A 26,607-nucleotide genomic window follows, 5' to 3' on the forward strand; every position below is an offset into this window, starting at 1 on the left:
GAATCTAATTTTTCAAATTAAATTTTTTTGTTATAATTAAAGATTTTATTTATTATTTCGGAAAAAGAACATAATATAACATCTGAGGGGAAAAAAGAAAGCATCTATCTATTTTGTAGGAGTATAACATTTGACAAAGAAAAATTAAAGTATAACTAGCACGTAAGATTAACATAGCATTCGGTTCAGCAAGATTACGAAAATTGATTTACACAACTTTAACTCGAAGTTAAACCGGTTATTAATTAAGGTACAACAATTCATATTAGAGAAAATAGGCTTAACATCGGCGAAATTCATTTCCTAAACTGCATTGATCTGCGATTTCTTTTCAGCTAAGCCCATTTCTGGTTGGGCCTTTCTTTCGGCCATGATTCGTTTGGTGGACTTGTAGAAGGTAGCGTATAATAAAAGCTGGGCCAGCCCAAGAATAGTTCCCATCCCGTTTGGAGCCTACGTCGCAAAATGATGAGATAAGTTAATTTTAAGAAGGGAAAAAAATTTGTTAAATGAGTATTTGAAACTTTTTTGGATTTCATATTTTGTATATAATAATATGTTTTATTGAATAAACTTAGGAATGAATCAACTACGTTTTTAATGAATTGGATTGCAAAATATATTTTTTTTTATTTAAAAAGTTGTAAAAGGCTAGGAAAAAACTAATGTAAAATATGATTTGGTGCATATGCGATGCGAGCAAGAGGGATAACTTACAACAATGAAGGGATCGAAACGAATAAGGGCGTAAGCAGTCCAACTAATCCCATTGAGGAAGGAGAAGAGAGAAAGGAAAAATGGCATGTACTCCACACTTCTCGTTGTGATCACCAGCTTCTGCAACCATGAAAAAAGTTACATATAATTTCCATAAACAAAGTTAACACGATTATTGATGTAAATATATCGTACCATGACCGACAACGGGGCAGCGTACATCATAATGTTCCCAATCATGCAAATGCTACCGACGACGGTGGACCGGAGCTTGGTTGAATGAGCCAAAGTCAAGACAAGAAGGGCTAAAACCGCCACGAAAATGCACTCCATCACGACCGTCGCCACCAACTTGAGTCGTTTCTTGGCATCGGAGAATACAATGAAGAGTGATAGATACACAATCTCAATCACCAAGCCCGCGCCATTGATGGTCACCACTAGGGTACTGTGAGGGTGCACAACAGGCAGGCCGTACAGAACCCATAGACCACAGTTGATGAATGTGGCCAAGTAGGGTATTGGCGAGTATTGTTCCACCGATTTTTTCTTCCATATCCGATAAAAAGTTGGCCTGATAACGATAAGATCACAATCACAATAAGAATATCATATTATTAATGTTTTTTGTTTTCCATTTTTCAACAATGCAGATGTAATATATACATATATATATACACTATTTCACATCGAAAGACTGAAAAAGTTGTCTGTTTTCCAACTATAAATCAAGAACATCCTTAAATAACATGTAAACGTGAAACGAAGCTTACACAGGAGACAGGAACAATACGAGTGCAATGACGTTACCTGGAAACAAACAGATCAAACAAGTTATTTCCACAGCTTTAGAACAATAAAAATAAATCACTCAAGAAACATTAATTGATTTAAGGCTAAACGTAAAAAATAAAAAAATAAATTAACTCGATGTTGCATGTTTAAAAAAAGTCAATTAACTTTTCATATACCGAAGAAAACGCGAAAATATCAAATCTGGTAATTGGTAAAAAATAATTATTTCCCTTGGTAATATTAATGGAACCAATTTTTTTTACGTATTTATAATAATAATAATGAATGCATTATCTGAAAATTATATTTCTTGATAATAACATTAAAAAAAAAAAAAAAAAAAAAAAAAAAAAAAAAAAAAAAAACTGACCTATGATACCAACTACGGTGCGAGCATCCTCCTTGGAAAACATGATCAATTATTAATTATTTTAAAAATGTTTAAAATATATATTTAATGGTGTTTGAATTTGTTGAATGCATGAAAGATAAGGGACACGAATGCTGTATATATATAGGCAAGAAGGGAAGAGGTTGGGTTTGGCTTTTGTGATACATACGCGAATCGTTATTGTCACCTGCATGACATGTATTGGCCGGTGAAAATCAGATCAACACATGGATTTATTATAATTATAAATATATAATCCGGTAACAATTTAATGCGGCACTTTTCTCAAGGTTATGAAAATCCAAAAAATGTGGTGATTGATTGAGATTAAATTGAGACCCCCTTTTTCTTTTTATTTTATATTATACAACAGGTGAGGTAATTTAATGAATTTATTGGCCTTTTTTTGAAATTATTATAATTAAAATGTTATTACCTGAGAATAAACCGAAATATATGTGTATATATATTAGTTTATTTATATATATAATGTAGATTTTAATTATTTGAAATAAAAAAATGGATGTTTATTTTTTATTACAAATTAAGTGGGTGCACTGAATTCGAGTCAAACTAAAACCTATCCTTATCCATTGATATTTGCATTTAAATCGGGTGCCCATTTTTTGAGATATGAATGTCCAGATAGAGTAAATGCGGGAAATTTTGCAGCAATGGATTACAGCTTTTGTATATAATATTAATTAATATATATATATATATATTTTTTTTCTTATTTACGCTCTAGTTTTCTTATTATAATTTCCGTTATACTCGAAATCTATTCAATTACATTTTCTTATTTCCTTAAATCAACAGTTTGACTATCCAATTTCGAATGTATATTTATATTTCATTTCTTGTTATTTACATTTCATTGGTAAATAATTTGACACATATTTTACGTATAAAGTAAAATATAAATAACATAAAATGGAGCGTAAATATCAATTTAAAAAAAAAAGACAACTATTTAAAATCATTTTTATGCCACTAAATATATATTTCAAGTTTATATGAACATCACGCACATGACTTATGTATACGTAGGGGAGAGATTTGTAGTCGTGCATGGTGACAGGTTCTTCATGGTTCCAACGTGAAAAGACATGCATTTGGCGTTTTCGGTTTTCCTTTTTAAACTTTCGGCGCTTAATAACTTTTCTTATATGAAATAAATTGAAGTTATGAATTTATTGTGAATGTGAAGCCGATTAATTTAGTAAAGCCCGTATCCAATACTTCCGGGTTATACATGTTACGAATGATGGGGTGGAGGGTTGCGGAAAAAGCAAAGATTATGGAGTAGGTATTTTGTGAGACGGTCTCATGAATCTTTATCTGTGAGACGGGCAGTGGCGGAACCAGGAATCTGGCGTTACCCGGGCTAGAATTTTAAACTCTGAAATCTTTTAATATTTTAAATTGATCTACTCGGGCTAATATCAAATTTATCCAAAATTATACATGAATTTACATATAAATTTTTAAAAAAAAATTTGGACGGCCCGGGCTAAAGCCCGGGTAAAAGGACATGTACCTCCGCCCCTGGAGACGGGTCAACTCTACCGATATTCACAATAAAAAGTAATATTCTTAGTATAAAAAATAATATTTTTTTATGGATGACTCAAATAAGAGATTCGTCTCACAAAAAACGACCTGTGAAACCGTCTCATACAAATTTTATTCAAGATTATGATAGTCGTCAATAATAGAGATAGAGATTTTTAAAAACATATGTCTAGGTTCAACTTTAATTATATTGGATCAAAATTGCACATATATGCAAATTCAAAAAAAAAAAAAAACAAATTTCATTTGTTGATGATTATATATCTTTGTAAGACAGTCTCGCATATTATTATTTTGAGATCGGTAAACCATGTCTATATTTACAATAAAAAATAATATTTTGACATAAAAGTAATTTTTTTTATAGGCGACCTAAATAGAATATCATTCTCACCAAATTGACTCGTGAAACTATCTCACAAAAGTTTTTATGTTATATATATAATTCTTACTGCCGTTCAACTATATATAAATATATGTATATGAGTCACAATAATTTATATATCATGATTATGATTAAATAATAATTATATGATACTATATTTAGATTTGAAGAATATCAATATGATAAAATTCATAATATTCCATGAATCGCCGTTTACATTTTTTTTTTCCATCCACTCGGATTTAAAAGGTCATGGGATTGGATATTGAAGTTATTGAATATTTCTCCTTTTTTTCAGGTATTATAATTTTGGTGTAATTTCATGCATAAATCTATGCTACAATTAAGTTATAAGCTCTTATTAGTATGACCAAATTACACCTAAATAAAATTATTATTAAGACTCATGAGTTTCAAATATTTTTAAAGTCAAAATAAATAGTCACTTCTTTTGTCTCAAAAATACATTATAACAGAAAGAGTGAGGAAAATTGAGGACTTTTAACGCATAATCAAATTAAATATTTCAAATGAAACACACGATACAAATTCAACCTAATTACCTAAAATTGTGGTTATTACAATTTGCCAGATGCAGGGATAAATAAAGACACTTAGGTTTCCCACAGTTCCTTCGAACACATCACAACAATCAACCCATTAGACAGACAATACACAGTGACCCTTAAAGGTCTTGGAGACAAGAAGCTTCGATATTATACACAATCTTCTATGTTTGCATAAAACCCGAACCACGCGAAATTCGGACTCAAGCAACAACAGACAATCAATTTCTAAACCCAAAAGCAGACCATTTCTTTGATGTCTCTTTCTTCGTCCTTCTCGAATTAGGGTCGATAAGGTTTTCAAGCGATTTTGCCTCCTTGTTCCTAGACCTACCAGCTTCTTTCAAGAGCTCAGCTAGCCTTGCTTNTCACCGACCGTCCACGGGCAACATCCGCCAAAGGCCGACCACCGCCGCGGGCAACCGTCGGCCACCGCCGCCCACCGCTACTTCCGGCCGAACATCGCCGTCGACCGCCGCCGCCGCCGCCGCTTCCGGCCATCCACCGCCAGCCGCCGATGCCGCCGACCACCGCCGCCGTCTCCGGCCGACCGCCGTCGCCGTCTCTGCCGGACCATCGCCGCCGGAGTGGAAGAAGAAAAACAAAAAAAGAAAGGGCAATTTTGTCATTTAATCAAAAAATTCAAAATTATCCCACACTTAAAAATCATACCAAACATAATACAATTTTACATTATATAGTATATTTCTATCACAATAATTTCTTTTATCATTTACATACTAATCTTAGCATATTCACAATAAAAAGTAATACTCTTAGCATAAAAAGTAATATTTTTTCATGGATAATCCAAATAAGAGATCTGTCACACAAAATACGACCCGTGAGACCGTCTTACACAAATTTTTGCCTATTTGGTTGAAGATTATATCTCTCGATACATAAGGTGTTTCGAACTACCTCACGAAGTAAATCATTTGACTTAGATTCGAGGGAACATTCAGAAAAATAAATCTGGTCAAACATGAATTTAAAAATATGAACTCGATTACGCTGAAATACGTGGTCATATATTTATAATGAATTTTATGTATTTTAGCGTATGTAAGTTATATTTCTTTCGTAAAAAAAATATGTTTAACGTACCCAATTTACCCTTCATTCGAGCTTATTGTTGTTTTGAGCTTGAGTTTAAATGGTAATTTCAATTCTATCTTAGGGTCCTCAACACTTAATAATTGAATGGACATGAATTTCCACACATTCTAAATCGTCATTAAGAATAAGTACACTTTTGGAGTACATCCATTATTATACGAAAAGGACCAAGATTTGTTAACCACTTAGAATCCAAGGAAACTTAAAACTTAAACCATGTCTTAATCCATGTTCACCACCAAAAAGCCCACAAATGACGCGTTTACATAATTTATTAATCCCCCAATTANAAGCTTCTCCTCACGCAGTTTAAGAATGTACTCGAGGATTTCGATTGCATCTTCAATTCTGCAAATTTTGAGAAAATATTTCAAAACAAGTTTGGGATTAAAAAAAAAGCATCTCAAATGTGTATTTGACAAGATGTTCACCACTGAGTTTCATTCAATCTCAGTATTCTCCAAAATCCTACATAGAACACTCAACATCCAATCACTACAAAAAGATTGGATAAAAATGCAGAAGAAGGTTCGAATGGATAAAAGAGTGCAAGAGGATGACCAAACTACTATCATTTCCTAGGACACAAACTTATTTTGCATTTGACTTCATAGATCAGTGTAACAAATTTCAAATAAAAACCACTTATATTAATTATTAATCCAAAATGACATTTTAATATCACATTCAGATAATGTACGCCCTGTAGAAACTGTATAACATCAGGGAGCACTCGAACTAGCAGGGAGTTGGAAGGAAAGACACCACTACATATATAAAGGCAATCTCAAGACAGGCAGTAAGACATCCTGTGCCTCTAGGTTTACATAACCGAATACTGGCATGAATATTTGCAAGCATAAAATACATATAATTAATTATTTATTATTTTTATTTGACTAAGATTAAGTTCTGATTCATCAGATTGCCTTCTGATTAACTAATACTATGCTAGAGGATTTAATGCAACACTTCAATATATGTTCCGCAATCTATTTTATATTAGTGATATTTACAATAGTATATCACTAACTTTTAATACGAAGCAGCTCCAGCTAGAAAGGGACAGGAAAAATTCAGAACTCATAATGACGTCAAATTACCTTCCAATGCCATCATAAGTTGCTGCAAGATTGCTGTAAACACCTAGAGTATCCTGATGAAATGGACCACACTCCCGTTCTAGTATTTCTCGAGCTTCTTCAAACAATTCAGCAGCTTCATCCATCTTAAATAACTGAACACAAGCCAAACCCATCTGATTCAACACAATCCCGAAGAATCCAGATTTCCTCTCTCCGCTAGCTCTAAGTTTCATTACAGCACTTTCAAAGCAGTTCAATGATTCTTCATACTTACAAACCATGTAAAACATCACTCCCATCCGAGCTTCAATTCCAGCAATCGTACTTTGCTGACCTGGTTTATCCTCCAATAATTTCATACTCTTTTGCAGGAGTTTTAAAGCTTCATCGGGTTCATTAAACAATTCGTAAATGGCTGAAATTTCAGTCATCCCACTTGCAATTTCTTCAGCACTGGTGCCAGGTATGGGCTTTGTAAATATTCTCAGGGCATTTTCACAATAAGACCGAGACTCCCTCAATTTTCCAGTCTTGTAGTACAATTCAGCCAACCGTAAAAATACCGAGGCAACATAAGGATGGTTATCACCCTTGGAAGATTTGAAAACTGTAAGAGCTTTTTGATAGGAGAAAACGGCTTCATCAAAACGGGTAAGTGACGAGTAAATATTTCCTATGCAAACATCAATAGCAGCAACTTCATTTTCTTGTCCATTTGCAATCATTGCCATGCTAGCTAGTACAAGGTGTTCCAAGGCTGACTCATAATCACCTTTAGCCTCACATATGAGAGCCATCAACCGTCGGTCAGCTGCTTCCTCAAGAGATGCAGGCGGGCTATGCACACGATGGATTTCAAGAGTTCTCTTGCATAGATTTTCTGCTTCAACAAAGCGCATGGCCTGAACATGGGCCTCGGCTAAGTATCTGCAATCGGTAAACAGCAGCATTTAAATCAAGAGCATCTAATAATTGTGATCCTTTAACCCTTTTTTTCCGCTAGAAGGGCTTATGAAGAAACAGGCTTTCCTTTCTCCAGATAAATAATTATAGAAAATATCGTGTTACTATTACACACTGTCATACTGAAGAATATACGAAGACTATTTAGGTTGAACACCATTGATGTTTTCAAGAACATTCAAACAGCATGGAGTTTATCACAAAATAGGATAAATTAAAGGTACAATTTATTTTTCAGGGAGATTAAAATCTCAGAAGAAACAAAAAAAGGACCAATATCTTTTATAGTTCCCTTCCCAAGCCAAATGCATTAGTTAGATCGATAATATCATTTTCTCTGCTCATCAATTGAAGAACTAAGAGCTACTTGGTTTCCATGAAAGACACATGTAGTGTGTCTAGATCCATAGACTGACTCCAAATAATTGGATTAACTACAATTGGTTGCTTTCAAATATATAAATTAGTGATTTATAAATGACGTGTTTAAGGGTTGAAACATGTAGCAAATCAATAGGTATAATAAAAATATACCAGACTAAGCTATACAAAATACATAATAGATGTAATTAAGGCTGAAACAGCGGCAAATCTACAATTTCCTAAGTTTACATCAGCGTTTAAAAGAATCAGATTAATACATTATACTTGTTAATGTAGTCAGCATAAAAACACATTATTTGACACCTAATGATCCTAAGACATGTCACACGCCCAAAACTAAATGAATGAAGTGTCATCTGATTTCCTAGTTCATATCGGCGCCCCTCTTTTTCCCCTTCAGTGTTCTTCATTTCATTCCGGCTTCTGATTCTCGTCGATCAAAACATTTCTGACCTTGATTTCGAGTCAATCATAACATGAGAATTTTAGTATAGCAGTAGAGTTTTGAGAAGGGTTGAGAAACTTCAGAAAAAATAAAAGAAATTTGCAGCTGTATCAAGGAAGTCGGCGAGTTTTGTGGATCTCGAAACTTTCATCTGCAGTTTTGATTCTAAAACTTGAATCTTGTAAAGGTATATAGTTACTCTGTCTTGAAATTTCGAATTATGGTCTGGATTGCGCATTTCGGATCATTTTTTGCCGGATCATGACTTTTACATTTGTGCTATGGGAATATATGTACTGTAATTGTTTAACAGTGTATATGAGTTCCAAATTTCACGTTGCATGATGATGATGGGTTCAAATTTTGATATGCTGGTCCAAATGAAAATTGTAAATACATGTTTAGCTAGCATTTGGCTTTGAAATCACCTAATTTGGTTTAGAAATGGATTAGATAAGGCTAAAATACAGGTCCAATTTCTGCATAAAACTAGAGTCCATGTGCATGCAGCGCCTTTATTCGAAATCTGGGCCAACTCTGTTGATAATTTGTTGTTGGTGTTAAAAATAAAAGTTTTAGAGTATCAACTATCAAGATAGCTTCGAAATGGCAACGGTTATAAGCGAATTGAATTTGAAATGAATGAGATACGCTTAAAATGCCACACTGGTCCAGATTGTAAGTTGCAGGGGCAGCCCAGGGAATGTGCGCCATATTTCTTAAAATTCTAAGAAATTCGGTTGAGTATTTGAAAATCGTTATACGATGAAAGTTATAAATAATCGAGTTAGCTTGCATTTCCAATTGGCAATCATTCGGTTTGGATCAACATCGAATTGTTATGAATTCTTCTAAAATGTGTCATTTTCAAGCACTCTGTTTTAATAGCATGCTTGCTTGCGGGGAAAATACGGCAGAGTAAACGAACTAATATCCTTTCGAATGTAAAAGACGAAATGGAGTTCATCAAGTTTATGAGCTTTTCCGATCCGTGTGTTTTCGATCAAAAACGAAATAAAAATGAATTTTCTAAGAAAATGGGAGAAGTTAGAAAATGCTAATTAGCCCTGTTTGCCAAACAACCAGCTTGTGGTGTGATTTCAGCAGGTAAATGAATTAGTTTCATCTTCAGTTGAACATATAAAATGTAGTAAATCAAGTAAGCTTCACAAAACATACAAATTTAATAAAATTTTGGATTAATAATGAGAGAGATATAGCCTAAAACCGAGCACGTGTCAAGCTGGCATTTATTGAACTTAAAATCTCTAAGTCTAAAAATGGCTAGTGCTTTATTTTGAGATGTTTAATCAATAAATAAGGCATAACGACTAAAGTAAGCTAATTCCGCCAGTGGGCATTAGCCAAGTGGCACTGTGGATGTCATTTGCTGACATCGGCTCGTTTTCGAGCCTTACCCTCCCCCATTTTTGTAATTAAATAAAAAAGAAAGTAAGCTAATTTCTGTTTTTGGTGATAGGATCAAAGAACCCGGGGACGTCTGGAGTGCCTTCGGACTCATTTTTGGGTCATTCTCGCACTATTTGAGATACGTACCAGGCTTCATTACGGCGTCTCTAGGGACGTGTGATGTAACCGGTAATAGAACTTTGAAGGTGTTTATTACATGATTTATGCACCATTATATTAATTATGTATTATATGTGGCTTACACGATATTATGTGGCTCATTTGAATCATATGCATCTATTTGTGTATTCACAGGCGACAGTTGCTGCATAATTTGTGATTTTTATGAAACTGACATATGTTATTTTATGTAGAGCATATTATGTTATTGATATTTTGTTGTTTGAGTTTTTGGTATCTCCCTCGTACGCTGAGGGCGTACCGAAATTTATATAGGGTGAAAGTTCAAAATCGAAAAAACTTATTCACGTTTATGTTATTTACTTTAAATAAATTCTAAGTGCATACTAATTAAACTGTCATTAGGATGTTGGGCACTCACATGGACACCCTATGAAGAAGTTTCATTCAGCTGGAGCAAAAAAATGCATAGCTCGATGCAATGAGATGCCTTTTTCCATGTGAAGAGCTATTAATTGTAAGAGCATCTGCAATGACACCCACCAACTTATCAAAAATCGTGAGATCCACTGCCACATACTCATTATAACAATATATCTCTTTTACTCACATTCTTTCTAACGTTAAAACTCATTATTTGTGGGGTCCACAGTCCACTCAATAATCTTAAATTTTTTCATATTAAATAAATATGTTTTAAATATATTTTACATTATTTAAATCATTATTCTAATATTTAAAATAATCTTAATTTTTAATAAAATAATTTTATTAATTTTAAAAAATAATATTAATGTTTTTTAAATATATTTATTAAATAAAGTAGGTGTTCGAAAAAAATATCACGAGGGAAGAAGAATTTAAACAAGACTTGGGCACAATTTATTTAAAGTTACAATATATTTATGAAATTGAAATGAAATAATAACTTAGAAATAAATCACACTTTGATGAAATTAAAAATAACATATGAAATACTATTCACGGATTGTTGTTATCTTGCCCCCAGATATGCTCAACTAAGTCTGCACGAAGTTGGTGATGAACTTGAGTGTCACGTAGCTCAGAATTTGTAAAAAATGTCTTATTATTTTTATCCATTTCGGATAAAAAATAAGATTTTTAGAACTTAAACCCACAAATGTGTACACATATTTTCATTACAACTCACTACACTCTCCAATTCAACTCTCTAATATTCTCCAATCTATTTTGTTTATAAAATCTTATTTTTTATCCGAAATGGATAAAAAAAATAGATTGGAGAATATTAGAGAGTTGAATTGGAGAGTGTAGTGAGTTGGAATGAAAATATGTACACACATTTGTGGGTATTTATATAAGAGAATTGAAACTAACTGTTAAATAGCCGTTACAAATTTTTTGGATTTTTTATAATTTAATTCGAATTTAATTAAATATTAAAAAAATAAAAAAAACAGAAAATCTACAACGGTTATAAATGGAAACAAAAAAAATTTAAAAAATTTGAAAAAAACAAACAAATCCAACCGTTAAGAAAAAATTAAAAAAAATTATTTCAAATACGTGTCGGACTCGCGTGAAAAAGAAAAATAAAAAAAATAAAAAAATTTAATACAAAACGCGTGGGGTGTGGCGCGTGCAATTGCAAAAAAAAAAATCGAGAGAAGGCGTTCAAACATTTGAACGCCACTCTCTCTCTCTCTCTCTTAATGTCCACTCACAATGGAGAGGGATGTTCAATGGACATTATATTGTGAGTGCTCTAATGAAAAGCATGGACTATGACATGTTATGAGATCAGTGGCAGATTTTCAGTAAAGTATGAGTCACACATGCTTTTAAATGGTTTGCCTAAGAGCACTCACAATGAGGGTATAATGTCCATTTAACACCCCTCTCTGTTGTGAGTGGGCATTAGAGAGAGAGGGGGCGTTCAACCCTCTCTCATTTTTTTTTTATTTTTGCAATTGGCGCGTGCCAGACTTTGTGTCTGGCGCGTACAAAACGCGTGGGGCATTTGGATTAATTTTTTTTATTTTTTTATTTTTCTTTTTCACGCGGGTCCCACTCATTTTTGAAATAATTTTTTTAAATTTTTAAAAAAAATTTTTTTCTTAACGTTTGGATTTGTTTGTTTTTTTAAATTTTTTCATTTATTTATAAACGTTGTAAATTTTCTATTTTTTATTTTTTAAAAAAAATATTTAACTAAATTCGAATTTAATTATAAAAAATCCAAAAAATTTGTAACGGCTAGTTTCAATTCTCTTCTACAAATACTCACAAATGTGTACACATATTTTCATTCCAACTCATTACACTCTCCAATTCTACTCTCCAATATTCTCCCATCTATTTTTTTAAGTTCCAAAAAACTTATTTTCTATCCGAAATGGATGAAAATAATAAGGCATTTTTTTATAAATTTCTTGAATTCTACAAACAACCCGCAAGAATATCCATCTTCCAAAATTCACAAATTCCATCAAATTATCAATACCCACATCCATTTCCAAATATGACGTTTCCTCCCCAAAATTTCCAAGGTTTTGGAAATTCTATGAATCATCCGAATTATGCCCCTTGAGGTCCATATCAACCGCTTCCAGCCGAATATTGGCAAAACATGAGTCATCCGTATTTCACGCCGCCGGTTGTTCATGGATATAGTACCCCACACACAAATGTTATGCCTTTCACATCTCCTGAAATGTTTTGCATAACATGATCGTTGAGGATGAGGGAGGCCACGTGACAAATTGGTACAACGATGAAGGTGACGAACCCGCACAAACTATCCATGGCTCAAACCGAGGATTTCAGGATTATCTTCGGACAAATTCTAAGCTACGTGACACTCAAGTTCATCACCAACTTCGTGCAGACTTAGTTGAGCATATCTGGGGGCAATACAGCAACAATCCGTTCGAAGTTATTGTTTCATTTCAATTTCATAATTATATTGTAACTTTAAATAAAATGTGCTCACGTCTTGTTTAAATTCTTCTTCCGTCGTGGTATTTCTTTCGAACATCTACTTTATTTAATAAATATATTTAAAAAAACATTAATATTATTTTTTTAAATTAATAAAATTATTTTATTAAAAAGTAAGATTATTTAAAAAATTACAATAATGATTTAAATAATGTAAAATATATTTAAAACATATTTATTTAATATGAAAAAATTCTAAGATGATTGAGTGGATTGTGGGCCCCATAAATAATGAATTTTAATGTTAAAAGGAATGTGGGTAAAAGAAATATGTTGTTATAATGAGTATGTGGCAGTGGACCCTACGATTTTTGATGAGTTGTTGAGTGTCATTGCGGATGATCTAAGGGAGTTGTCAAGTTTCAGCTAAATCTAGAAACGCTTTTAGCAATAAAGATCAGACATTATAACTAGGTTTTAAAGTTGTAGAATTTTGATTTTAATTAATGTTTTGCTTTCGGAAATTTCAAATTTTTTGAGGGGGTTGAATAGAAAAAACTTCAACATTTCCTATTTTTGTCACTATTTTTCTTTTGTCTGGGACTTCTGTAATAGTATATGTCCTGTTGGACCACCTTTATTGTTTGATCTACTTGTTTGACAATGTGCTTCCCTATAACAGCCGTGTGTGATGCCCTATTACATATTAGATTTGCTTTTAAGATTACTTCTCCTATTTTCTTTGTCGGTGTAACTGAAGTTTGATTCTTGGCTTCTCAATGGTACCGATATGTGTTAATCTTATGAGGCAACTATGCCTTTCAAACAAGGTCGATTTTGCATCATTTCCCACCACAGTTTTTCCAACCCCCCACTAAAAATGAATGAATCAGGAGTACACATAATTATTCATAATCAAATCCAACAAGCCACAACATAACCTCAAAGAAACAATCATAACACGCACCTGCAAGTCTCTGAAACTCGAGGATCGGTGTCACCCAACGTCTCCATCTGTATCTTTAACCCTTCTTCATAACACTCAATAGACCGATCCAGCTGCCCTAACATCGAATGTGTGTCCCCCAGCTGCATATACCCCGAAAACACAGCCAATGCGTGATCCGCGCCTTTCTTCACGTCCGGAACCTTAATTGCCTTCTCCAACACCTCTGCCGACTCCTCAAACCTCCCCAAGCTACAATAAATCGCTGCCACTACGTGCAGACTCATAACCAAGTCCAAGCTCGGCTCCCCATCAACCACGCAACGCTCAAAACTCTTTGCGGCTCGCAAAGCATATTCTAAAGCTTTGTTCGGACCTTCCCCGGAAGCAATTGTGTCACGCGCCAGCTTGAGTAAGAACGGGCCGAGATCCGGGTTGTCAAGTGAGGATTCGTCTAGGAAGGCTTTTTCTGGTGGAGACTTCTTCTTACGATCAGGGGAAGGTTTTGCACGTGAGGTCGACGGCGACGGGGATGGAGGGCGGCGTGAGGCGGATCTAGTGGATCCGGGTTGAATTGGGGTTTGTGGGTCATTGGGCACCGTGATTCGCAGAAGCGGTGCGTCCGGTGGGGTCTTAACTGTAACTAAGCCCGGCATTTTCAGGAGAATAACTGGAAATTTGATAACGCTGAAAAATTTTATGTATAAATATATGTAATTGAAGAGGATCAAGTATGAATTGGAAGGATTAATGGGAGGATTTTCAAGCAAATTTGTTAGTTAATAATGGTGAGATTCATGCATACCACCATTTCCAGCTGTTGCTGCCTGCTGGTGAGACTGGACTGATGACTGAATCCGAGGATAAAGTGAGACACAAATTGCAATGTAATCCCTTAATTTATAAATGTTCCCAGTTTGCTCTCCAAAATAAATAAAAATGCAATTCCACCTCCAATTTAAGATAATTGTGCAGGTTAATCCTTGCATCTTAATCCCATAATTTATACTGGATCGTGGAAAGGTTGATTCGAAAATCGTGGGCAAATGGATCAAGTTGGAGGAGATTGTTCACTCACAAGCACTAAACCCGATACATAAGTGTCACAACCTCATTTCCAACTAATTGTATGGTGTCCGAAGTTATGAAAAATGATTGAAGTTATGAAAAATGATTGTGAACATGTAATTCCCTTAGTGCTAGACTGCGAGTAATTATAAAAGAAGATTCGATGAGAATTGGTATTGCTAGAAGAATATGTATAAATTAGTATCAATTTAGAGTTTCCCTCCCACACAAATATAAAAAAATATGTCTTCATTAAGTCATTCGATATACGACGATAACTAAATAGCCTCGCGAGTTAGAAAATAAATCACTCTATTTGTCATCTTTCTTATGTATTAAAGAGAAATGAAAGTGTTAGATTTCATAAAAGTTTGAATTTTCAGAGTTATAACACCATTTTGTTCCAGGTCCTCGTCAAGTACATGGATGATGTTAATTGCTTGAGTAGAGTTTAAGAATATGTATATATTTGTAAAACCAACTATCAAGCAAAAATTCATGCCATATCTAATAGTAGTTAACTTCGCGCCTCTCATTGATCTTGGGTGCCTAATGATGCACGTTGAAGCACCCCAAACCGAGCCTTGAGAATCTCAAACCACTACCTCAATACTAAACTTGTTCTCATGTTCGTTAAACCACGGATCAACATCCAACCTGGATTGATTCGGTAATAATGGCTTCCAAACTTATCCCGGGGGTGTCTGCGTTACAAACCTTGAAAGATTGCTAAAGAGTATCCAGCAGCAATGCATATGCCCAATCGATGCAAAATTCATGTAATTGTCCCATAGAAGCATGCGCTCTCTTGCAAGTTTCAGACCATACAGCCCAACACATGATAGCAAACAATTCAAAATCCTCAATCTTAATTAATTTAGTTAAAACTAAAGCATTATCATTACATCTACATAATAAATTAACAAATACGTGAATTTGAAATGTAATTGACATAAATCCATCCAATTAATTTGAAACCCATTCGTCCAAACTTAACCTAATAGTAATCATAATTCTCACATAAACAAGAAGCAACTTTTTTTGTTTTTGTTTTTTTTAAGGAAAACAAGATGCACTTTTAAGGGTATTAGAATAGAATGATACCTTGAGATAGTCGTTACATACAGATATTTCATTCTATGTTTTGTTATTAACTAGTTTGGGCCCAAATTACTATTGCTATTTATTTTTACGTTTGATGATAAGAAAAACGAAAGCTTAGTTTTTCTGGGCCTAGAGGTCTATTGGGCTATTGCAAGATTAGAAAGAGACCATATATTTTTTAATCTTGCAAGAGCCCAATGAACTTCGAGACCCAGTAAATATGTTGATCCAGTGTATATTTAAAAGGGACAACCAATATCCATAGGTATTGAGTTTATAATAATAATAAAAAAATTAAATTCTCATATAATCAGCTTCTCAATAATTTATCTTTCCAAAGTTTATTTGCATCAACACATATATAATCCCTCTTGCAACTCCTAATTTTGGGATATAAATTTAATCGACTCGACCGGAATTCTTGATGTGTGCAAATGAAATCAACGATATATATTTCAGTTCTACGAAATCTCAAATAAATGGTATCGTACTAATTTATATCATCACACACACTTTAAATAAACTAAACCACACGTTTCTCTATTCGAGTGCGTATGGTTTCAAAAGGAAAATCAAAAGGAAAATTGAAAGACCTATAGAGTTGTAGTGTTGCGTTTATGACTCGAAACTAATCGGATATAAACGTGGAATGAATCCCACGAGAAATGAACTAAAACCAATGCAACAGTGGGATCGGAAGGAATTCACGTGGCTATCTTTTTAATCGTCAAGATTTTTAATTAATGCTACTGATTAGGGTAGCGTAGCACGTTGGGGTATGGGGAGGAGCTTATGACATTTTCAAACTAAATTAATGCACGAACAAATCTTCATTCCACCTACCAATACATACATACATACATACATACATATATATATATATACACATACATACACATATATATATTTATTTATTTATTTATTTATTTATGCTACTTAATTTTAGGTATGCGGGCTATTTATTGTAATCATTGCTCCTTGGAAATAAATTAATATCATTTTTAAATTCTAATAGTTTGCCTTCCATCCTAAAATTTTCTATTTTTTCCCTGAAGCAGCACAACTTTGAAGTTTAGTAGCTACATGAGATTTCTTTGAATACAACCCGCAGATGTCCATGTTTACCAACTACTCAAACTGTGTGACAAGAGTAGGTCATTGTGAGACGCGTCGACTCAGTTTAAATCTACTATTAAAAAAAATAAAAATGATATTTTTCATAGGTCATACCGAAAGACTTTCTATATCACAAAATTGATCTGTAAAACGGTCTCATACGATGCTATTTTTGAACTAAAATAAGTCCATTAACAACAAGATTGAATTTGAAATAGACATCAATAACAAAGATACTCGTATCTCTATAACAAATAAGAAAACATATCATAAAGTTGTCATTGTCCATCCGAGTGTCACGGAAGCGAAGTCAAATTTCAGTGATTAAGAAACATTACTAGACAACCGTGACGAGTTAGATATAAAAAAAATGAAAGATGACATTATTAACATCAGCATCTTTCACATTAAACACATATGTGAAAGTGCACTCGTTAATTTTAAATCCACGTTCGGTCATTGAATTATCAAAATTTTCATATCGTTTCGAATTTCGATATTTATTTCAAGCTATACGATGACTTCATCCATTCTCTTCTATTAAAATTTGGCAATGTACGTATTTATAATATCCCAAGTATTACGCACATATTTAATTCGACTACTATCTCGGCACATAGCTATTTGATAATTTAATGGCAAAAAATTACGTGAAACCCGTCTCATGTGTCAATTCTGTTATACAAATCTTTTATTTGAGTCATTTATAATTTAATATAAATATAAGTAGAATTGACTCATCTCACTAATAAAGATATGTGAAATCGTATAATAATGTGCAAAATTATTTTCTACAAAATTATGTACGCCATACGAAGGTCTATTAATTTATCATTTGGGTCTTTGATTCACATCTCCTCCCCAATGGTTCTATGCAAACTAGTGGGACCGTGATAACGATTCATTTGTTTTCAGACGTAATATATAATGTTAACGTTTTTAGTATGCCTTCGTCACATTCTTTAGTACCCGATGCATAAATAGAGGGGGTTGTCAGAAAAAAAAAAAAAAAATTTGTGAGACGATTTTATTAGTTAATTTTTTAAAATAAGTCTCCAACTTAGACCGATTTATGAAAAAATATTATTTTTTGTATTAACAAAATTACTTTTCACTTTAAGTATGAATCGAATTGACTCATCTCACGAAAAAAATTATGAACATGTTTCGCGAAAGATGGACTTGGGAGAGCAATAAAAATACTGATAATGTACGTAAATCGAATTATATCAATGAATAGATTTATTTAAATTTTGTATGACAGTTTATTTTGGCTTTAAAATAATAGAGTAATGGTTGCAAATGATTAGTTAAAAGCTACGATAATGTTAGAAAATGTTAAATAATAATAATAATGTGCATTACTATTCACAGTTGTTTTAGGAGTCCACGTGAGTAAAGTTCAATAGGATACTGAATTATAGGATCTTTTATAAATTTATTTATTATTTATTATGGTCGGCAATAATTTTTAGCAATATTATAAACTATACAAATCATTATTATTTATATATAAAAAACAATATAATTTATTGAATTTTTATCAATATTATAAACTATACAAGTCATTATTATTTATATATAAAAAAACAATATAATTTATTGCACGCGCACAATGTGTGTGCTTTGTTGGCTGGTAAGAATCTATATTATATTAAAATAATTGAGAGACCTAATATAACTAAATTTAGAATTATATTTTGATTTTTTTACAAGTAAAAAATTCTCCGATAAAATTACAAAAATACTTCGATTTCTTTTAGTTAAAAAATACCATAAAAAATTTATTTTAATAAATTTTATATTTAACTTTTGGGATCAATAATTGTCCCTTCTGGAAAAGCGATCGAACCGTGTTGTTTGAGCTGTTGTGCGGTTTAAAAGATTTGAGTTGCACAATTACCACCAACTATAGCTTTTGGTAAAGTGATAAGCGCTCAGTCCTACAATTGATATCAGAGCCAAGATCACGGGTTCGATTCCCATTGATTTCAAAGAGCGCAATTATTGGGAGGGAGATTGTTTGGTACAATAATTGTCTCTGCTGGAAAAGCGATCGAACCATGGTGTTTGAGCTGCTGTGCGGTTTAAAAGATTTGAGTTGCACAATTACCACCAGTTATAGCTTTTGGAAAAGCGATAAGCGTTCGGTCCTACATTAACTACAAATATTATATCTCAATAAAATATTACTCTATATTTTATACATACTTTGAAATCTCATCACAGAAAAATTAATTACTAATTATTACCTCCAGCCACCGCGCCATCCTCTCTTTCAATGAAAGTGGTCTCGAGAAGAAATGGACGAAAACTAATGCAACAGTGGGATCGGAAGGAATTCACGTGGCTCTCTTTTTAATCGTCAATATTTTTAGGGTAGCGTAGCACGTTGGGGGGATGGGGAGGAACTTTCTGCTGTCCTAAGATTTCAAACTAAATTAATTATTGTCCATATTTACCAACTTCTCAAACCACAAAAGAAAAGTTCATTTTGAACTAAAACAAGTTCATTGGCAACAAAATTATATTGAAGTTAAAATAAACACGTTTTTTTTTCATACGTTAATCTTAAATCCATGTTTGATCATCGTATAATCGAATTTTTCATCTCGTTTTGATACTTATTTCGAGTTTATATATAGACTTTATCGATTTATCGATAAATTTGACAACAGCCTACCAGTACATGTGTATTTATTAATTTTCCAAGAATTATTTTGAAATAATATTCGTTCAAAATAATTTCTCAATAGTCACAATTCATACCAAAACACATTAATTGCAAAGCTCTAGATTCGACGATTGTTAGCTTATTTATGTCATCACTTACATACATCCTAAAAAATTCATTTATTCTAGCATTGTCCTAAGTCAAACATGATTAACTTTGAAATACTTCTTATTGTGATGAGCTCTCGAAATAAATATACACATTTTTTAGTAATAGTACTATCAAGTCTTTTTAATCACTCCTCAACGGTACAATCTCATACATGTACAGTTTTAAAATTCCTTTCATTTTGATGTTATATCAGTTCATTCATGTTTCATTTGTCTAAAAATCTGCCAAAAACCTCTTATTATCTGTTTTAACTCATCATGACACCGATGATCAGTCCTCACGTTCTCCCGTCACATTAGTCACATTAGTTAATAATACAAATAAAAAGTTTTATTAATTTATTTGGGTCTTCAATTCACATCTCCTCCAAACCAAAACACGTGGGGACCGTGACAGCAATTCATTTGTTTTCAGTGAGATATGGAACAGTGTAGAGCCTGTGAGAGATCAGATGATTGATCAAATATTTGGTATATCATCGATTCACGTTTAACACAATTTGTTATTAACATTTGTCGAAATAAAATTTTAGAAAATAAACTTTACTTTAAGTTATATATGTCTTTCACTTTTTTTTTGTAGTTATATATATATACACACACACACACACACACACACACACACACTCACTTTAAGTTATATATGTCTTTCACTTTTTTTTTTTGTAGTTATATATATATATATACACACACCTACAAATGATGAAAGCTTTAGTTAAAAGTAATTATTACTTGCTAACATTTTATTTTGTAATTTATTATTATCGATCTTATAATAAAAACAATAAAATTTCGAGTACACGCATTAATTATGTGTGTTGTATAAATTAACATGTCACACATGATTTGTTTAATATTAGTTGCGTAAGATTCTAATAACTTTAAACATACGAAGCCACTTTGATCAAAGTTGTTGGGAAAGTTTTTAAAATGTCATTGAAAAATCTTGTGATTGCTCTTCGTTCGTTCGTTTATTTATTGCATATACATTTTAGTCTAATTTTGAGAGTTATTCCGATCACAAAATGAAATTTCTTATTACGACAGCATTGAAAAATACAAAATGGTTCCGTTGAATATTTACTTCAGTTTTATCAAAAAAATAAGCCCGATGTAATTTATTTATAAAAAAGTCTCACATCACCTAAATTTCATTATTAACAATTATTTTATTGCATTAAAATTTGGTAGAAAATAGAATTATAGGAAGTTGTTCTGAACTCTTTATATACTTTTGAAATATACATCAATAATATTTTATACTTTTTCTTAAAGTCAAACGTAAAAAAAAAAAATTTGTTTCGTAAAAAAATTGAATATGTTCAGTCACACACGCAATATTTAATTTTGACCTTCGTGAGAACACCGAAAATGGGGAAAAAAGAGACAGACCGTCTTCCTTACATTATAAATCATATGCTCGTCCAAATTAAGGGAATTCTTATTTTCAAAAAAAAAAAAGAAAAAAAAAAGAAGAAGAAGAAGTGAATTCTTGATATAATTTATTTAATGAAAAATTAGGATTTTGGTAGTATAAATTTAAATGTTTTGAATTTTATAGATGTAACTAACCAAATTTCAATTCGCATCCCATAGTTTTGTTATTTTTCATCAATTTTTTTTATCGAAATCTTTAAATCAAACGAATATTATTTATTTGATATCGATATCTTCCTATGCAGCTCAAAAACATATATTAAAATCTACATAAGCAAATGAAAAGTCATTTTCCTCTAATTTTGAAACATTAGGTGACGTTGTAGTTTAATATTTCCTTTATTTTTTTTAAATGGATTTTAATGTCTTTAAAATGTGTTTTATTTACATCATATGACATATTAACCACGTCCCACGTGATAGAAAATTGATGTTAAATAAGCAATATTAGTTGGATTTAATTATTACGAAAAAAACGTCAAAACTAAAAAAAATCATGTCGTTGAATGAAAACGAAACTTTGACTCGTTACATGATTAAAATTCAAAACGTGCCAAACTTATATGATCAAAATCCTAATTTTCTCTTTATTTATTCCTTTCAATCTTTTTATTTCCCATGGATATTTAATGTCATCACTATATATATATTCTTGTATTATGTTTACATCTCGACTACTCATGTGAATTAAAAATTTTTTTTTTTTGGTCACACCGAAAGATGTACATATAAGAAATTTATAAGTTATAAATTTAAATACTTTTAATCAAATAGAGTAGAAGTTAGAATTTGCCTGAACTTTGACATATTCATTTAAATTTTCCTTAAATTTATTGTCAACGATGGAATCCCTATTTGTTTGCAAAGCCAGAGAGGAATGGATATATACCTAACTATAAAGTCTAAAAGTTAGACTATACACACATATTTTACATTTTATTAATTTCTTGTTTAAACGATTCTTGTTCAAAGTAAAATGATATAATAATTTATTGCACCTACAAATTTTTGACTAAATAAGAACTGAATTATTTTAATCTTATCCCTTTGTAAGAATCAACGAGAGGTGGATGACAATAATATAATTATGTGACGAGGATGTTCTAACTTCAAGTCCTAATTAATAACTTTATGACTAAAAATTAAAATAGATAGTCAAAAATCAAAATGTATGGTTTGAAGTGTAATAAAATTTGGTAATGTGAATGAAATTCCCCTTTTACAACTTTGATGATCTACATAATTATTTTTCAATGGAAGTTACATTTTTTTTTATATATATATGAACACATATCATAAATGGTAAATAAAGAGAATACAAAATACACTGGGCGTACCCAAGGATCACATAATCAGTGTTCAAAAACCATAATCGAAGAAAATGGTAATATCAAAAAATAGATACATCCGAAGAATTCAAATACTGGGAGACAAAAAATGAACATCATCCAGCAGCCGGCGTTCGATGAACATGAATCAAAATCTTCCGAAAGATAGCTTCCACATACGGCCTCTCACCGTCAAAAAGTGCTCTGTTATGAGCACTCCAAATGTGAAAAACCAATGAAGCTGTCCTCGAGTGGCACCTCCGTGCACGCATGGTAGTACATAAAAAGGCGTCTCGCGACTCATTTCATTGATTGTTAACTGTTTTTAGATAAATAAAAAGAAAAAAAATTATTATGGTTTTGTTATACTTCATTTGATTAATTCTAGTTATTTATTTGATTTTCCTAGCAACTTGCCCGATTGAAATGAAATAGAATTAAGAATCTTTATGATTGTACAAATAGAGCAACGATAATAAAAATGATCAACACAAAACTAATAGCTAAGATGTTGTCTCACGTGTCAATTTTGTGAAACAGATTTTTGACGCGATCTGACTCAATAAAAAATATTTATTTTCACAACAGATATGAACTGGGTCGACCTTGTAAGGAATTATTTTGTCCGACAGATATCAATAAATAATGAAAATATCATAATAAGAGTAAAATTAGTAAATTTGTGTTTTGTCAGAATTAAATATTGTGTCAGATGTTACAACATCTCGGACAACATCTTCATGAAGCGAAAACTTTTTATAACACAAATTGACTTGAAATAAATCGATGGACAAGGTTAAATATGCACAAGTATAAATACTTGTGCGGTGCCTTATGACAAAAATTAATCACTAGAAAACCAAATCGTTTACACAAAAACCTATCACTAGTGATTTTAACAAAAATCAATTTACTCAACACTTTGAGAAAATAAAGCTTTCTAAAAACAAATAACCAGAATAAAACTTAAACAAGAAAGCAAAACGTGATGCCAAAAGAGAATCCACGAAAATGATCTTCAGCCAACTTCTTCACAGATGTTGTCTGCAGATGCTGGCAACATTCAAGGCAACACTCGGTATCTGCACTCTTCACAACAACAACGTCTTTGTAGAATAATTTTCTCTGAAGAACACGACGTGCGAAAGTATGATATGAATTATTGAACGAGGAAGAGAGTACTTCAATGATGTCCTTGATCTCTTATTTATAGATGTAGACTTTTATCTCCACAAGAAAACCTATATCATAAGGAAAGTAAGAGTTTTATTAGAAATAAACTCTTTTAAATATTGATACCAAATCACAATAATATCTCATTATCAAGAATAAAATCCTAGCATATTTATCTCATTAATTAGAAAGACAAGATCTCATTAAATATCATATTATCTAGAAAGTCAAAACATATTTAATTATTCAAAATCATATCATGATATTATTTGCATAATTATCTCATTATCTAGAAAGGCAAAATATTATATGCAATCAAATCAACAAGTAAATATAATAAATTAAATTAAAAAATTATTAGGAAAATATATTTCCCTTCAGACCTGAAACCCTATCGTAAGAGAGTTACATTATAAACAAATGTTGGCGACTGATTGAGACATCATCTCAAGATTGCATATCTTGTTTGTATGAAAGATGGGAATCCACATTGTTGCCATATTTAGTAAAACTCGACTGGGAATCCACATGGTTTCTTGATTTAATTGACATTTCCCAAGAGTTTAATTTATTGCTGGTTGTGGTATGTGACAAGTTGGAACATGGTCATCAATCCTTCTTTTTTTAAAAACAGAAGATATATTATCTTATTAATATTTATTTTACAAGATTTTAAGTTTTTTAGACTTTTCGAATTGGGTAATAGGCTTAGCAAATAACCCTAAGGCTGAATGAGACCATTTCGAACGGTAGATTGGAGCGGTGGCCAAGCACTTGTTCAGTTGTTCCATTGTGGACTTGTAGTTTAGATATTTATACAATAGATCTTTTAAATTTCGGCACTATTTTCTGAATGTGCTTTGTGCTTTTGTGTGTGAAAATTTGATATCATCGAACAATGCCCCTGCTTCTGTAGAGATCATAACTTGTAATTTTTCCGATTTGTCTATCTTAAGCTTAATTAATATTTGTGAGTTTCACAATTGACAAGCACGGCGAGTAAGACCAATTCCGACGAAGTCTCATGGTTTTTATTATTCATGGTTTGGTTTGATTTTAATCAACTATTCTATTTTTCATCACCAAAAAATAGATTTTATTCTGATGGAAAATAACTTTTTATGTTCCACCGATTTGTTTTATTATTGGTACAGTAATTACCGTTAAAATACCTTTCAAAAGTAAATAAATAGATCCGAAACATATAAAATGTTGTTAATGTTGTTGTGGATCAAACTATTATTGAGAAAATCGGATAATACAACGAACTATCATTAAGAATTTCATCTTTTGACCAAAAACAAGCAAGAAGTATAATACCATAAAAAGAAAAATATACCGAATAAAAAAAATTTCGATTGAGTTCTGAAGTAGCTCCTGAAAATGCTGATATGACACCGAATAATATTGACACATTGTCGAAAATTGCTAACGTATCTGATACCATTTCAACAATTTGACCAAAATAGTCATAAACTAAATTTTAGTCTTGGTTCCTTAATTACATTTAGAGAAAAATGATGACTATGTTATAAAATTCAGACACGACTAATAGCAACCCATTAATACTCCGTATAATCACGAGACTATCAATTTATTTTAAAAATAAGCAAATATATATAATTTGAGACCTTTCAAACCATGTTTCAAATTCGGACCCCTAGATAGATCGCATCTCTTGTTTTGTCTTCAATTCCATATAATAAATGTTTATGCTGCATTTATTGTATGAACAAGAACACTTGTAATTAGTTTATATTTAGTTATCTACCACTTGTGCAAAATTTATTACAATTTTTTGTCATCGCTTAAATTTGTGAATCTGTCATGTTATTTATTTCATGCATTCTCTCCTTTCCAGGGGAATTAATTTTTTAGGGATACACGTTTATTACCTTATCATTTATATGTATACAATAAAAAAAAAAAGAAGAGAGATTTGGATCTAACTGCCGGTTGATTTGATTAAAAAAACAATGATAGCTGGCATCAGACCAACTACGAAGCCAGCGTTTAGTAACTCCACCACTAATTACGTACTCCAATCTAAATTTTTTTAATTCTAGAGCAAAGAGTTTTCGCGTGATGGCATGTTGATGAACTCGTATAATCTCTCACCAAATTGTGATTAAGAAATAATATTTTCTTTCATATTTTATTGGTTCTAATAATAAGTTCGATTTAATTATTTTATATAAATAGATGTGACATACATAGTTGTTGTTTAATTTGGATTCTTGTATATACAATAAATCCTTAAATGGCATCAACTCTCTTTACAATCCAATACAATATTAAGCAAGCAAGAAGAAATTATTATTTTTTATAATGTATTTAATTTTTTATATTTAATCAGACATCTTGTCACAATCAGTGACATTTTATTATTTTTTCAATATCATGTCAAATGAAAAAAGAATTAAAGTTGAAAAAAGAACGACAAAAAAACCAAGTTGATCAAAATATAATTTTGCCAATCAGACTATAATAAAAAAAATGGTTATTGTGTTTGTGGTTGAAGTTATTTTCTCCTTAAAGTTTTCGATTGTTGGACGATAAATGGGGTTTTAAACGTATGGCCAAAGTTACTACACAAATTTGAGTTAAATCCCTGTGTTCAAGCTAAATGTTTCAACATGGTTAGCATATCATACATACTATAATAAAATTTTAATTATTTAACCACAGAACTC

General features: G+C 31.8%; 2 protein-coding genes across 2 annotated transcripts; both read right to left on the reverse strand.

The window, feature by feature from the left end:
* Positions 1 to 124: 124 nt before the first annotated feature.
* Positions 125 to 1,984, reverse strand: LOC140989147 (bidirectional sugar transporter SWEET7). The gene is made up of 5 exons (XM_073458261.1): positions 1,883 to 1,984; positions 1,491 to 1,527; positions 913 to 1,291; positions 718 to 837; positions 125 to 453 (listed from the first exon to the last, which is right to left on the reverse strand). The coding sequence occupies exons 1-5, from the start codon at positions 1,923 to 1,925 to the stop codon at positions 304 to 306; spliced, it is 729 nt and encodes a 242-aa protein (XP_073314362.1). The 5' UTR covers positions 1,926 to 1,984; the 3' UTR covers positions 125 to 303.
* Positions 1,985 to 4,387: 2,403 nt separating this feature from the next.
* Positions 4,388 to 14,696, reverse strand: LOC140989782 (protein KINESIN LIGHT CHAIN-RELATED 1-like). The gene is made up of 4 exons (XM_073459175.1): positions 13,866 to 14,696; positions 6,652 to 7,560; positions 5,807 to 5,896; positions 4,388 to 4,789 (listed from the first exon to the last, which is right to left on the reverse strand). The coding sequence occupies exons 1-4, from the start codon at positions 14,498 to 14,500 to the stop codon at positions 4,651 to 4,653; spliced, it is 1,773 nt and encodes a 590-aa protein (XP_073315276.1). The 5' UTR covers positions 14,501 to 14,696; the 3' UTR covers positions 4,388 to 4,650.
* Positions 14,697 to 26,607: the final 11,911 nt, after the last annotated feature.

This window comes from Primulina huaijiensis, chromosome 12 (genome assembly GCF_012295235.1).
Source record: "Primulina huaijiensis isolate GDHJ02 chromosome 12, ASM1229523v2, whole genome shotgun sequence".
Lineage (NCBI taxonomy): Eukaryota > Viridiplantae > Streptophyta > Magnoliopsida > Lamiales > Gesneriaceae > Primulina > Primulina huaijiensis.